Here is a 16248-nt window from a genome sequence, read left to right as displayed (position 1 = left end):
CAAGCGATGAATAAAGGTTTAGACATTTTCAAAAATAAAGGTCAAATATTTTCAAATTCCTTTCACTGCATGACAGATACTTTTTCATTTCCAGTGCTGCATCTGCATAACACACTGCTCCGAATCGAGACTAGACAGGGCTTGTCCATTGCACAGAGGCACAAAAAGAGAAGACTTAAAGTTCCTCTTTAATTGTAGCCACTTGCAGAGATATCAGTTTCAAGTGCTTTCTCTGCACTCTCCACTTTTTCTCCTTCATCTGTCACTGCAAGTTAAACTATTCCAGAGTAATTCTATCTCATTCCCACGAGGATCTGTCTTTCAAAGATGCAATCAGGTCTTTAACCAAAGAGCAAAGGTTTGTTTATGTTCAAAAACAGCAAAGGAAAAACATGACTGGACTATATGGAATACCAGCTAAGACAAGAAGATGCAGCAAACTACAACTTCAAAATGAGTATTTTAGGCTGCAGATATTGACAAAATTACTATGGACAGCCCTAGATAAATGCATGCTGGGAAGAGAAGCTCTGAAAAGACAGACATTCTCATAGTAGGTCACCAGCTGCATGAAACCAAAAGCAGATTTTGTTATGTGTTTCCTACTATGTCACGTTCTGCCAACTATGATCCCAGGTAACAAGCAAGCTATTGAAGAACCTATTTAAATAAAGTTCATATTAAAATAGTTTCAGTGAACTCGACTAATGAAATCAGAAAGGACATCATCTTCAATAAATGCCCCAGCCCATCTGCTGTTCTCTCATATCCTCTGGAGTTTGGTTTTTTTTTTTAGTAGTACTTTCTGTAGAAGGTAATATTTTTAGAAACATTTGTAAAAGATTCAGGAACCAACTTATCCCATCAACTGTGCTAAACCAGTAGAGTCATTTTGGGGGTGATTCTCTTCCTCTCTACAAGTGTAAAGCTGTGAGCCACTACACTGAGTCTTCAGTTTTATCCTTCTCTACATTTTCAGTCTGAAAGCAGAAACTGTTTATAGTAAGGACTATCAGACCCTAAACATAAGATCATAAGCAGTATAGCAACAAAATGTTAGCCAAGAATTGCTATAACTTTATGATCTTAGGTAGAGTCTGGAAGAAATGCATCTTTTTCTTTGAACTAAAAAAGAAATTAAGCAGGCATATGCATTAGAAGAGGCCAACAGTCCTGCAAGATGCTACTCATTTCCCCACTTCCTTTCCTATAGCAATTTTCATGCAAAGTTTTCATACATGCTATATCCCAGAGTAATTAATAGTATAGACAATACAAGGAAAGAAAAACAGAGAGATACAAACAAACAAAAAAGATACGCTTTTACATGTGTTTTGAAGTGGGTGGACAATCAGAGGCTGACATGGAGGTTACATGATATCCTGGCCTACCGAACCAAGCAGACACACCACGTAGCATAGGGTTTCACATGACGCAGCAGGCACAGGACAATTAGCTCATCTAAAAGCGAGTTGCCATCACAGATGGGCAGTTTTCCTTCCCTCTGTTGCTGTCGCACCATTTCCCTTATACTGGATTGAGGGATTGTCTCATCGGAGGGTAAGTCAGTTCAGCAGGCTGATCCAGCAGAAGACTTACCCGAGGCACACCAGAACGAAAATAAAGAGCAGTTCTTTGCCAGATCAGCCAGCCGAATCAACTCGCCACAAAGCCAAGGCAAGGCAAGATTGCTAGAGCCAAGGCAAGGCAAGGATGGCTGAAACCCTGGTCAAGGAGCACAGGACTGCCTCTTTAATGGGCAAGTCGCTGGACCACCTGCTGCCACATAAAGATCATACTCTTAGTCCCCACTCAGAAGAACTCAAAGGACTTTGTTCTGGTTATGTTCTAATGAAAATTAAAACTGCAGTATTTATCTCAATAATAATGAATGTATGTTAACACATTTTCTGAAAATGGAAAAACAAAAAAAGAATGACTTTGAATTTCTTAATTACAATAAACTTACATTTATAATTTCCTTTTAATATCCTCTTTAAGTATTACAGTGGTCAATATTATACAAACATAGGTTCATAAAATTATAAATATTTGTTTAAAACATACCCATGAAATAAGCCTTACATTGCATTGTACTGAGAACCACAACAAAGCAGAATGTGACTTAGCTCACCCTAGCAGAGTCTTTGGCTGATATTTTCATGGAAGGTATGCTGATCTTTCTAGTAGTGTCAATAGAATCACATTACTGCTTTAGTCAGCATTTTCTAAAAGCTATTTGGCAGCTCACACCATTCATCCCCTACAGTTAGATCCAACACTCTTTACAGCACTTAATAAACAGGTTTAAAGTCATATAAAAATTTAAGAAATACTTCATTGTTATTCTTAATGTAATTAACTTTGTAATAAATTGCTATATCTATTTTAAAATGTTCTTTTTTTCTTTTGATTGTGAATCTAATTCTTTACTTGTGACATCTGAGTCTTTAGCAACAACAAATGCTTTGTTCTGCTTGGTGCAAACAGCTCAACAGTTTAATTAAAGGGGAGATTTCACAGTAATTCAGTTAAACCAAATGTGTAGATAGACAAGCTTAAAAAGTAGTTGTGCTGTGCTATTCATTATTGTATGAGCGCTCATAATCCACTTCAGTGCAAAGTCAGCTGGGCTAAGCTGAATCACTGATGAGGCAGTTTAAACTAACCATGTTGACTTTACAGTGAAACAGGGCTTAATAACAGTAATAAACAGCAGAATAATAATAGCAGAAATAAGAACAGCTGGAGTGTTAACAAAATTAATTATGGCATTGCAGCTGAGATGGATAATGAAAAACACTGGGCAGTAACTATTACAGCTGTTTCCAAATAGCCAGCTGTCTGTGCCTCAAGGCTATTTTATGTATAGATACTCTTAAGTCAACTTAACAGGGCTCGGTTAAGTAATTATAGAAACAATTTGATAATTTGGAAAGCTAAATTACTAAAAGCAATGCAAATTTGCACTGGTTTCATGAAAAAATGAAAAGGGGCAATTTTAGAACTTTCTTTGAAGTGGTGAAACAGCTGTGTGTACTATAGCTCTAAAATAATTAATTTGATGAGAGGAAAGCTCTATGAAGGGGATTAAAAGGAAACATTTTTTTCTTCTTGAAACAAGTGGTAAAGAATGTAGAGGAAATCTTATCACTACATTATTCTCCGAAACAATATAATATAGCTTATGGAAATGATTCAGTTTTTTTCAGTGACAGGAGCTCCTTGAATTAACTCAACTGCCAAATGACATGGCCCATTCCCCCCTACTTTTTGCCGTTGTATGTATTCTTACTAGCAACATTTTCAAATGGTTTCAACTTGTCCTCTGAAAATGCACTTGTAATTTCACCTCTAAGATTTCACGTGTGAAGACTGTAAACTACGATTGCCCACATAAGCAGGGCAGAAAGCTACCCCAGGTGCCTACACAAACAGCCTTCATACGCAATTCTCCCTGCACGTACATGGAAACTAAAGCTGAAAATAACACACAATTTTAGCAGTTCATTTCCTAGAACAATTTTGCTGAACTATACCACTATTTTAACATCTGGAGAGAATTCATTCACTAGCATTGGGATCTTTCCCTGTTTTAGCTTTGAGGGAATGCAAGGACTCTGAGCGCCTCCCAGTCTTCCCCTTTCCAGATGCCACACTTCCGAACAAACCCAAAGGACAGCTGCACATGTCCGTTGCTGCGAGTCTCCCCAAAACTATAGCACTACCCAAGAGAAACAGGCAGCACTGCCTCCTCAGTGCTGATGAGGTTCACCACTTTCCTGCATTGGTTTGGGAATGATGTTACACAGCAGCTACAAATGTACTGATCATATTGATCAGCTTCTTTTTCTTTTTTTTTTTTAATCTTCATATAAAACTAACTCTTGAAGAAAAAACGTAAAGTCAGTCTAATATGATACACACTCTTTTTCACAGTGATATGTTGTAAATATATAGTGGGAAGACTATTTTAAAATTTATTTCCCAGAAATAAGTGGAAGGCTTACATATGCGTTACTCTTACCAGTACCCTGGAGAATGAAACATGTAAAAAGATTCCATGCTTTGATGAGACGATATAAATGCTAACAAACGGAAACCAGTGAGTCCAAAACACAAACACCAAACTGGAATCATTTAAAATGCATTAGCAAGCCTGCTAGGTCAACTTTTATTATCACCTTCAGTAATGCAATTCTGAAGGATTAACACAGACAGAATTAGACAAGTATTACAAAAGGAAGAATTTGGCTTTTATTTTGTAAATTTATATTGAGATTAATTTTATCATAGTAAATTTGAATCCACTGTTTTCAGATCTTTGAAAAAGGTTTGCTTATGTCTTCTTTAAAAAAAATATACCCACAGAAAAGGTTTAAAAGTATCTCTTATTAAACTATAGTAAATACGCTATGAAATCCCACAGAGACTTGAAGAAAGCCTTGGTCATTCTGCCAAAACTTTCTTTACGTATGAGTTAGATCTGCTGGAAGAGAATTCACCAGTGATGGATATTCCTTTTCATTGTTTTTACATACTTTTACTAAGAACTCTAAGCTACTAACACCAAGAATTCTGCTTCACTTGCTGCACATAACTCTTCCCCGCCCATATTTATGTACACATAAATATAGTTTTCCCCTATTGTGATATATGATTTTGCTTTTCAGAATGATTCTGTTCAGCTACACTATATCCCTGAGGCAACTGCATTTGCAGATTAATAAAACTGCAATATAAATATGAATCAATGTTTGGAAAATCTAACTTTGCAGCCCTTGTAACAAATTGCTATCACAGAAAACAATCATGACAGTCTTCCGATTTCAGTATTTGCAACAAAATGTACACTGCATTGAAGAAAATTCTTCTTGTTCTGAACCTTTCACAGAGAAGTGAAGCAGTGATCAAAAGGTCTTGTATGTAGTACACTGTAGACATAAAAAATGTGTCAGCTCGCAACACCTTGCATTACATAATATTGTAAAAACAAGGCAGTGAGGAGTCCATGATACATAAAAGAAGGCTTTAAAAGTAATCTTTGGAAAAATTACTCTCTTTTATGACAGCTTTGATTTTAATTTCTTTTGCTGACTTTTTTGTGTGCATATACTCGGTTGATACTTGACTGTCTTCATGATTTTCATCCTTCCAAAAAAATTCTACTCTCAGACTTCTGCAAACTGAATTCACACTTAAGCATTCACAGCTGAAATACAACCTGCAGGAACAGCTGTTATTGTATCCAGCTGTTCGCACAGACACGTTGAGCTGCTATGGAGGTTGCCATTCATTAGTGTCTTTGTTAACTATGAGCCTGCCTCCCAAAGCGTCTAAATACCTACTCAAAGATTTCTATTCCTATTTGTATTGGTATAAGTACGTGTATCAACACAAGCTAGTCATTCTTCTGGTAAGAATTTTTAACACTGAGAAGGAACACTTGAGGAAACTCTTCCAATATTACAAGAAAAGCAGATTTTATTGGACACATTCTATTAAATAGCATGATACAGCTGGAGCTAGCCTGCAGAAACTTCAACCCGGCTCATGCCTTTTCCCTGGAGGACATGAGGAATGGCTGTTTGGACGGAAAAAGTATCCCAACAGGAAACGCTTCTCCTTGCACTAGCAACCATGCAAACCACAGAACTAGCCAGTAGCTGCTGCTGCTGTCACCATCTCACATCACAAGGAAAGTAGCAAAACTGGAGACAGACCTCCCCCTGCGCAAGAGCTCTGCCTAGTGCAGGTAAACCGGAAGGAGTTGCCCATGTAGTAAGGCCCCTGGGGAGCATGGTGGAGGCAGCACTAGAACGCGACTCTCACAGTTGCCAAAGTTAAATCACCCTGTGGTACCATCCTGTGAACATGACAAGCAGGTGAGCATTACAGATGATTAAAGCAGGAGGCACATAGAGGCAGCTTTAGAAATGCAACAGTGTACCTGTCCTAGAGGATGAGAGTTGCCACTGGTTCACTTTACATTATGTGAAAAAATGTAGATTACTTCATAAATCCAATACAACAACTAAAATGTTCACTCCCAGTACTGCCTGGAGTTTGCTGCACAGCCGTTGTATGAGAATGGGTTTAAATGCAGTTCCACTTCACTCAATATAGAAGAAATTGTGTTACAATAACACTACTTATTAAGATATTTAGTGGAAAGTTTTATACTGTATGTACAGAACCCTGAGTTCATTAGAAAATATCCAGTGCAAAAATCTACTTATCCAATTCTGACTGCAGAATTAGTTGCTGCTACAATTTCAAATGCTTGACAGTGAACTTACACAGTTATAATTGCAACATTACCTTGACTTTATCTTTTCAAAACTAATGTACAAATAGGAAATAATTGAAAAGAAGTTTAGAAAATCAAAGGTTTGTCAATAGGGAAACTTGAAAAGATGGAGAATTTATCAATTTATAACTTTATGTTTGCTAGTATTATAAAAAAGCAGCCCATCTGGAACCGCTGAGATTCCACACAAGCACAAGAATCCAGCATGTGTTTAAAATGTTATCATTATCCCCAAGTGCCTACTACATTTATATTGTATGAAGGGAAAAAAAAGTCAAAATTTGAAAAACTGAAAAGAAGGGGCTATTTTGTAACTCCAGTTATTATAATAATTGTTATTAGAAACAGATTTGTCCTTCCACGTTTGTGAAACTCCTTTTACCTTTAGGAAAGATTTCTTTAGAAGATTGCAAGCACAAAGGGAAAATGCATGGAACTTCCATGTCATCCTTTTAGCCTGATCTACTTGTGACTGATGATAAATGGAATGGATGCACAATAAAAAGCAAAAAAATAATTGCAGTGCATTAGGTTAATGATCTGACTGCTGTTAATTCCTTTGGCATTTACAGAGCATGGACTATTTTATAATTAAAATGCTTCACAGAAAAGTTTTGTTGTATCATCTATTAAAAAGCAGTTCTGAAATTAACAATAGCCACAGAATACTTGATGACTAAAGTTACTGAAGAATAGGAAGGATCTAATCATGTACAACAAGCTCCGATTGCTACAGCAGTGGTGTTAATAAGTACTATTTATGTCTGGACATTCTTACTGTAGCTTCTAAATTAAAGCATACTGTGAGAATGGCAGACTTAATTCCAGAATACGCTGTTTCACACTTGTGCATGAGTACAATAACTCCACTTAATTAAGAAGAACCATTCAGTTGCATACAATCTGCATAATGAAACAAAATTTGAGGGGAAATCCAAAAGGACATATTCCATGTCTTCACTTAGACTGTGAATGTGTAGAAATTGGGCACCTGACTCAAGAAGCTGAAACAACGAAACACCGAGACGGTCTACAGAGGCAGGAAAGACAGACAGACAGCCACAAATATTCAATGCTGAGTGAAAAGCTGCCTAGGTCATTAGGCAGCACTGGGGAGAGAGGCCTCCCGTCAGGAGGAAGGTGCCTAATTCCAGGTGGCACATCAGTAACTTTCAGTCATTTGAAATCTAGAGTCAGAGATCTTTCTGGATAGGAGGCATCTAACCGACCAGAACGCAGTATTTTTAAAACCTCTCACAGAAACCTGATTCTAAACTCCCTCACCCTTCAGGGATTCAAACATAAGCCTTTTTTTCCCCAGTGAAGTTCCACCAAAGCCTCAGAACGAGGGCATCGACAGATGTGCTTTTGTGTACTGAGCTGAAGCGTTCTAAAACATGACTCGCCGCTGCCTGTTAGCTCCCGTCAATCCACTGGAGATTGGCACGCCTCAGCCATGCTACAGGAAGCAAGTACAAGAATGCCATCTTGTATTCTGCGTAATTCAGCCAAGCTGTGGGCTGCTGACAGAAATGATCCCCCCTCCCCAGTCCCACTTTCTCCTGTGTGTGAGATTAGGGACCACGTGGCTACATAGTTGCAGAAAACTAACCTGACCCAAAACAAAAAAACCTCACTGATCCAACCCCATGGCGTAGTTACACAGTCACTAAAATTGATGTAAGAGGTACTGAGCTGGACTGACCCTTTTGGTAGCTCACAGTTTGATCAGCTAACTATGTGAAATTGCACCCTGAACGCTCTTTGTAGTTCTGGGCAAAGTGAAAGGCCAGCTTAAGTGAACGGACGTCTGAGAACACGTCTGTGATAGTGCCATTAGAATGAAGGACCACACACACAACGGGGACGGGTAAAACAGCATTTTCTCTTTCTTCAGCTTGTGAACAATATAGCTTAGCAACCTCTTCTCACCTTCACCTCTGACATGTAATTCACATCCCTACGCTCTGCTTGAGTTTGGCCCAAAGAGGTTGATAAAACGTGGACTAGTTGAGGAGCTAGAAATATTTTAAAGTGAATCATTCTGCTTTGGAAGACAAAGAGACTGGGTGAACAATCAGAATTATACGGCTGTGCTTGAGTAAGTAAAGAATAACTTTGGCCTATCCATGAGGCCTTGCCAACAGCCAGAGCAAAAGCAAACTTGTTACACTGTCAGTTGTTAAAGCAATCTGGCTTGTTTTTCCTTGGTAATTATATAGGGTTGTTTGGGTTTGTTTTCTTTTTTTAGGACTGTACAGGCCAACTTCTGCTATAAATAACTACAGGAAAATACCAGTATAACATTTACCAGATAGAAACCACAGTTCAGAAAAACTGTGCTAAACCTGTCTGATAAAAATGAGTATTTAAATGCTGTATAGTTCATAGATGTCTAATCCTGCCCTAGGAAATACTGTCACAACATTATCACAGTCCCATGCAATTATTGAGCTCTGGCCCTGTATTGTATTTTTCATTGCCATTTTTAGCTACTCAAGCAACTAGCTTAGAATAAATAGCGACTGTAAAGAAACAGCCAAGCACTTCAGTCAGACATTGCCTTCTGTTTTCACTTCTGATTAGTGTTCTACTGCATGACATATTTCTCAATACAAGTTGTAACATAAAAATTAAACACTTAATAAAAAAAAAATCCTGAAAATATCCAATTTAGTTAACTTACCTTTGGCTTCCTGCTTAATCCAGAATTCTTTCAAGCTTTTAATAACATTTTTGTCCTCTCTTAACTGCTTTTGCCACTGACGTAGCTCTTTTACTTCAGGATCACAGCGGACCTGGGAAAGGAAAAATAGAAAATATAGCTAAAATTATATATGCACATGGATCCCAAGGAGGTAAGACAATTTTTTTGCAGGGCTGTGATTGCGCAAATACGTGACATCCATCATTTTTGCAGGGCCAGATGCAAAAGCACAATCCCAGAGGTTTACAGTTTTCAACTGACCTAGAAATAAAACCCACATAATTGACAAACCCCATTGAAAACATAAATATGCCAATTATGGGATCATTTTGATTACCAAGGACTCCTGAGAATGTGACTGGAGTGAGATACTTACTCTTTGAGTTAATTAAAATTTTAAGCATTATACTGAAGGGTATTAGTGCCTTTAGAAAACCACAACACTATAAAACCAACCCATTGACCAACTATAATAGAGCATGAGAGGCGCATGAAGGGTCATACAGCAGGAAATTTATTCCAGCAAACCGATTCACACCTGCTACCAGCTGCAAATAGGCTTACTGACAATCCCACTCATACAAATTTCACAAACAGAAGAGTCATTAATCCGTTATTTAAAGTATTTGGAATGCACTTATCTATTCTTTGTTAGTCAATCATTCATACGAAGGACCTAATTCTGCTTCCATATAGCACAATGACAACAGGCACAGGCCTTGTCTTCATTTAAGTGGCACAGGTCTTGTCTTCATTTAAGATTTAAGTTGTATTCTTCTATTATTGCTTTAGTGCTGGTGTAGATTCTACTCACACAAGTAAGAGTTAGCTTTGCATCAACAGCTTTTACTGCTCTGCAACTTAAACTTGCTCAATGCAGGCCCTGATTAAATAGCAGCTAAGTATGTTGTCAGTTGTCCACCTTGGCATTTACACAATTACTACCACCAGTGCTACAGGAAAAACGCAGAATAGATGCAGTCCCTCTGACAATAAGGTAAGGGAGATGTGCTATTTGTTAATTAGACATTGATAAGGGATCGTTCTTAGAGTCACATTTAAATTACAATAGAATTATTAAAAATGTAGTTTCTGATTTTTTCTAAATGTATATAAAATGTCCTTACATTTTAGGACTTACTGTCCTTGTATTCAGGCTAAAATTGAATAACAAATGGTAGAAACAAGTAGAAATAAGCTTGTTTTTTCCTGGATACATTTTTGCTTTTAGGCAGCCAACTACTTAGAAAATTTCTTGTATTTATTTTAATCTTACATGATATGGTAATGAGTTTGCTAGGTTATTTGAACTGTATTCCATTACCTTCTAGTTTTCTCTTGCTTTCCCGAGATACATAGAGAGCAAGAGAGCAGGACTTAATTTTCTCACTAGTTAGAAAAAAAGTCTTAAAGAGAACAATATAAATTATTTAGTAAAAGTATTCTTTTTAGAATACTCTTGTTAGCAAGAGAACTTGCTATGTTTCAGATAGTGCAGCAGTAGAGCGGAAATACAATGTAAGGTTTTATAATCAATACAAACAGGGAAGACTCTTACTCAGTGACCTGACCTCAGATACCTCCTAGGCCTCTTGCAATATCCCATATACTTGTTCTGATGAACAAGTTCAGTAGTATCTTCTATAAAAGATGTATTAAATTCTTACAAGGTTAATATGAAATTTTAAAAGAAAAAAAATTATGAGTTATTGTTACTAGTGAACTTCTTTTATCTAGACAAAAATCAAAACCAGTTTCTAATAAATCCATCAAATTTTATTTTCAAACATACTGTATAATCCCAAATACTAGATAGTTTCTTTAGGCTTGCACAAGACATTTTCTCTCTTTTATACCATCATGTATACTTTTATAGAATCCATAATTCCATATTACATGGAGTCAATTTGTTTAGGAAACAATAAAGGGGATGCTTAGGGGACATATAAATGACAATACCAGAAAAGGGATAGGAAGATATAGAAATGTCTGCCTCTATTTCTAAACATTAAACTGTTGAAAAAAATAAGAAGTGTCCGCTTATAACCGCAGCTATGCAAAAACTGTCTTCTGACCTGTGATGGGGCCACACTGATCTTTATATACTGAAAATGAAGACAATGACACTAAAAGCTAAAAAAAAAAAATGCAAAAATAGTAGATTTTGTATGGTCACTGTGGCTAAATAAGATGGTGAAAGCATAGCAAAATATATAACAAAATAAAGGGCTCTGAGATAGGGTAAGGCCTAGTCAGAGAGACTGAAATATTCCAAGGTCCAACACTAAATTCAAGCAATGAATGAGTTCCCAGAACAAACTGATTTTTTAGAAGAGTGAAAGAAAAGTAACACAGATGTGACACCTTCAGTAAAACTGGTAATGTGAATTTAACAGAATCATATCAACACGTTCTAAATACGCTTAATGGACTATAGTTTAGCACAGTTTTAGAATGTATCAGAAATTAGTCTCCATTCTGTATTCAGAGTGCAATTCTACCATGATTTAATGGCTATCACTCAGCAGCCAAATCTCCAGACAAATAATCAAAGGGTTGAGAGCCTTATCCCAAAAACCTACATGCATCTTTCCTGCAGACCAGCAATGCATGAAACACTGAAGGAGTCTAACTTTCAAGTGTGAGAAAGCATAATGCTTCCCTTTAAAAACCCAGATCACTTGGATTGAATCTACCCTTACTGTAAAGAAGCAACATTCGTTTGAACATCTGGGATTTGAGCCTTTTGCTAGTAGCCAGCACCGTGCTGGAAAGGAATATGAGAGCAACAGCACAAAAACACTTTGTCAGATATAAAGATAAACCAGCTTCAATTCTGTTTAAACCTTTGTTCAATCAATATTTATACATAAAATAGCACTGACTATTTACATAATGCTGTCCAGCCTAAGCTCCATGATATTACAAGATTTACTTGGTCAAAATAAAACGCCTTCAACGCTAGGTAAGAACATGTTGCACAACAGTGGGAGGATAACATTAAGCAGTTTTGGCCAAAGACATTAGAGGAATTTCTATCAATTAAAAATCCCTTCAGTCTAGAATGGTTATGCAAACTGTAAAGATTAAAAAGACCCCATAAAATAAATGGCACTGAACACAGGTTCTGCTGCAGAGGAGTGAAGGAATATCTCTTCTTTTATTGGAAAAGTGCCTGGGAAATTGATACTACCAATCAAGGGTTTTCACCAGACACTGGAATACTATTTTGGCACCTGATGGATGAATGGAATTTCAATAAAAGATGAATGTGAGAAGTTAAGAGAAAGATTTCTGATGAGAGAGCTGTCTAAAGCCTTACTCTGGCTGTTCTTCCTCGCACCTCGAAAAGATTTCTGAAGATGACATCTTCCTTTCTGACCTTCTCAGGGTACTAAGCAAGACTGTTTTTATATCTGTGCCCCATATACACATAAACAACAAGTGCCATTACTACTACTCCTTTGAACTAGGCTGGTTATCCAATATTCTGATATTTAGTCCTACAAGTGAACAACTCTTTCTGCCACGGAGGAGAAACTGATTTGAATTAAGATTTCTTTGGAGCAATCCTATATATTTGTAAAGCAAGCACATTTCCACAAACATAATGCAGGCAGCAGTAGCAAAGTGCCTCCTTGCTCAAAACTCCCCACACCTTTCTTTACAGTGAGTTCTGTGAGGTCTTTCTCTTTCCAGTTAGGTTCGTGTTACAACTGCTAGTATCACTTCCTGATGGTTTTCTTCTGGTTCTAACCGTCTGCAAAATGCTCACATTGCTCCTGGTGTTTTTTTGGTTTTTTTTTTAAACAGAAAACTGTTATGAAAGTAATTAGATTATTTGTTCTTTGTGTTTCAGTGTGTGGCCCACTGCATTTGTAGATTCCACTGTTGTCTATTATGGAATCTAATTCTTCATTTAACCGGCTATAATTACTAGAGTACTCATCAATGTTTTTGTATGAAAGATTGCATCAAAGACTTGGTTGAGGGCAGCCATTAGTTATTACTATCATAAATAGTATTCTTCTGAAATCTGCTTCAGATAAAGATGAATGTACTGCTTCGCTCATGTTTTAGTATCACAAAGCGCTTGATATGCTGTTCCTATAGTTGGGGGGAGGGATGTTGTTATTATTATTTTTTTTAAACATAGAAAAATCTTTACTGGCTGACTCATTGTTTTTGTTGATCCCCTGTGGCTTTGACATTGGCACGCTCAGACAGCTAAACGCGGCAGAGATGAGTGAAGTATCATGAGAACATGCAATGCTCAGTCAATTATATAATTAGATAAAATCTACTGCCTAGATCAATAAGTTTGGTTAACAAAATGACCCCCAAATGGTCTGAGTCCATAGAAGATGTGTCTGAGGAAAATAACTTGCTGTGCTTTCTCATATTTTGTATGACATCATTTAAGAATAAAAAACTTACAAGATTCACATTTTGGAAAGGCTTGTTAAAGAGAAGGCTTGTCTTTAACAAGGCTATCCTGTACCAGATTTCTGAGCCTTTTACTTTTTATTAAATCCAGCAGTATGTCCAGAATACTTCTCCATCCATCTGTCAAACAAGTACTTGTGAAATGTGATTTTATGTCCTTTAAAGTATACCTGGAGAACAGCAGTAATGAAGCACAATGTTCCTTTACCAAAGTGCAGTATAAAATATGTGTGTGTATTTGTGTCTTCTGTCATCTATTTGATGTTATGACAAGGTGTAAATTTCAATTTCAGTAATAGTGTTTAAAAGTTCCAGGTTTTGTGAATTATATAAAAAGATTTAATTTAAACCCTCTTCTGATGTTTTTCAGTAACTGACACACAAATATCCTTAGAATGCAAAAAGGCATTATATATAAGTATTCAGTTATGAGCACAAAAAATCAGTTTTAGTTGACAGAGCTATTTACTTTAAGAGCAAATCATCTGAATTCTTTGGTTAGCAATTTTTCAGAATATATTTTATCATTAATGTGAGGAATTCCCACTTAAGCTTAGTGTTCTCTTAATTTACAAGCACAAATACAATGTTACCCCACATTGTAAGCTGTTACTAATTATTTTGATTCTATATTCTGATTTCGGTTTAAATTTTTAAAAAGCCAAGTTCTTCCAACTCTAATAAGCTAAAACATGTAACAGCTAATATTATAGTCTGAATTAATTTTTGACATCTCCTACTTTTTATAGCTACATTTTCTCTCCCATTTTTGGGAACTGGTTTAGAATGACAAATACTATGGTAAAAATCTTAACATTAATATAGCAAGGAAGGACGGTGACCTTCAGAACCTTTGCTAGAAGCACAAGGCATCTGAGCAACCTTGCAGTGTTCAGCTAACATAACTGTTATTGGATAACGGTTGCCTTTGTAATACTCGACTGCGAGGATGCCTGCAGTGATATTGTCAATGCTAATTAATGTTACTGTCAATGCCATCTCTGTTTAAAAAAGAAGTATCAAAGAAAACGAACAAACACAAAGCGTCACAAAAATCTATCAGTCAAGGAGATCATTTCAGAGTATTTCATCATCTTTGTCAGCATGGTGGATTATAACAGCCACTCTCATAAAATCATGCTTGTTAAAAGTAGTAAAAAAACTTAACAGAAAATGTTCTATACTGATTGTTATTTAGAGAACACCTGGTACTTACAGACAGAGAAGTCTCACACTCCATCACAATGAAACATTGCTGTAACTGGAGGCTATTTACAACCTTAGATAAGAATTTTCATTACAGACAGATAAAATTATGTGCAGTACCATTACTATATACCTATCTAGTACCCTGTGTTACATTTAATTTTAAATAAAGCAATGTCAGTATTTCTCTCTTAAGCTACAGTATATTAGAATGTGACATAACTTCCAGGAGGAAAGCTGGATGTAAACTAGAATCATGTATGAAGTACCATCTCAAATGCTATAGATTAATTTCTGTACTTGCTAATATCTAAATTAATGTTTTTATTAACATGAGAGAAACCTACAGTTGTTGTCAAAGCTACATAAAGAAGACTAGGACATGCAGACTCAAAAGCCCCTTACAGTCTCCTCTCTTCCCTGCTAAGTTGGTGTACTTCACCTGGGCTGTAGTACAACATGTGAATGAGGATAGATACCCACTGATCCACACATCAACATTACTGTTATTCAGGTGAAATTGCAGTTACTGTAAGAGCATCAAAAGTACACATATCAAGGGACTTCGTATTAGAATGCAGTTCTCAAAGGCAAGGGAAGTTTTGCAATTCCATGTGTTACTGAATGAAGAAAAACAGTACGGAATCCATGGAATAAAAGACTATGAGAATACATGCAGAGAAAGGAGCAGAACTAAGGTTATACAATCTACTGACTCCTGCTTCTGTTTCCTTCCCCATCCTTCCTTCCTTGCTAACACTGTTATGCTTTTTTTGCCCCACTCAACATTTTCCTGCCATCCATAGTTGTTTTGGTACTTGTCTTATCTGCATTCAAATTGGGCAACTTCCTGGCCCCAGCAGGGATGTCAGAGAGTAATTCAGACATAGGCTCCCTACTCTCCATTCAGATAACCAGATCTGGCCCTTGAGGAATTTTATAGAGTTAGAATCACAAGGAAAGGTCTGATCAAACTCTCAGCTCCAGGCTGAAATGTGTCTAGAAAAGGCAAACTCTTCAGAGAATGTTTGCTAAATGCTAAGAAGTCTCTGCAAATCACATGGGAAGTAAAATTTTTCAAAAGCTGGATTTGCCACAGCCAAATTTAGGACATGTGTTGGTAAAGGCAATTAAAAACACCTCTTTGTCAACAAGGCCATCCAAATGTCAAGCGCCTTTCTTCCCCAAGCATGAAGGTGTTACAGCCTTTTAAAGAAAGGCTTGTCAGAATCCGTGAAGTATGGTCAAAATCATGTATTTCTTACCTTAAACTTAGCACTGCTATCACCCTCCATAATAATAGTATCAGCCAGTTTTCTCCATAGTTACTTTACGTGCCTTACCCTTCTGCATTAAATTGGAGATTCCATTACTTTTGTATTACTAGTATGGCTTGCAGTATCTGCTTGCCATTTTGTTTTCCCTTTCCCTACATAACAGCCTTCGTTCCTCTTCGTTCTAACTGACCTCACCAATCCTCCCTGTGTGTCTCCACATCCCCACACGTATCCCCGCATGGAACAAAAAATAGTTCATCCTTCAGTAACTAGCCAAAGATCAACTCAAAAAATGAAAGTTG

General features: G+C 36.8%; 1 protein-coding gene across 1 annotated transcript in view; it reads right to left on the bottom strand.

Moving 5' to 3' along the window:
- Positions 1 to 16248, bottom strand: part of IQCK (IQ motif containing K) — a 47521-nt gene that overhangs the window by 9317 nt on the left and 21956 nt on the right. The window contains exon 8 of the mRNA XM_067306136.1: positions 8997 to 9108. Coding sequence (XP_067162237.1) covers positions 8997 to 9108 — 112 coding nt within the window. The remainder of the gene's footprint in view (positions 1 to 8996; positions 9109 to 16248) is intronic.

The sequence above is a fragment of the Apteryx mantelli genome, chromosome 16 (genome assembly GCF_036417845.1).
Source record: "Apteryx mantelli isolate bAptMan1 chromosome 16, bAptMan1.hap1, whole genome shotgun sequence".
In the NCBI taxonomy this organism is placed as follows: Eukaryota; Metazoa; Chordata; class Aves; order Apterygiformes; family Apterygidae; genus Apteryx; species Apteryx mantelli.
The sequence above is the reverse complement of the archived record's forward strand: the minus strand, read 5'-3'. Positions and strand labels throughout refer to the sequence as shown.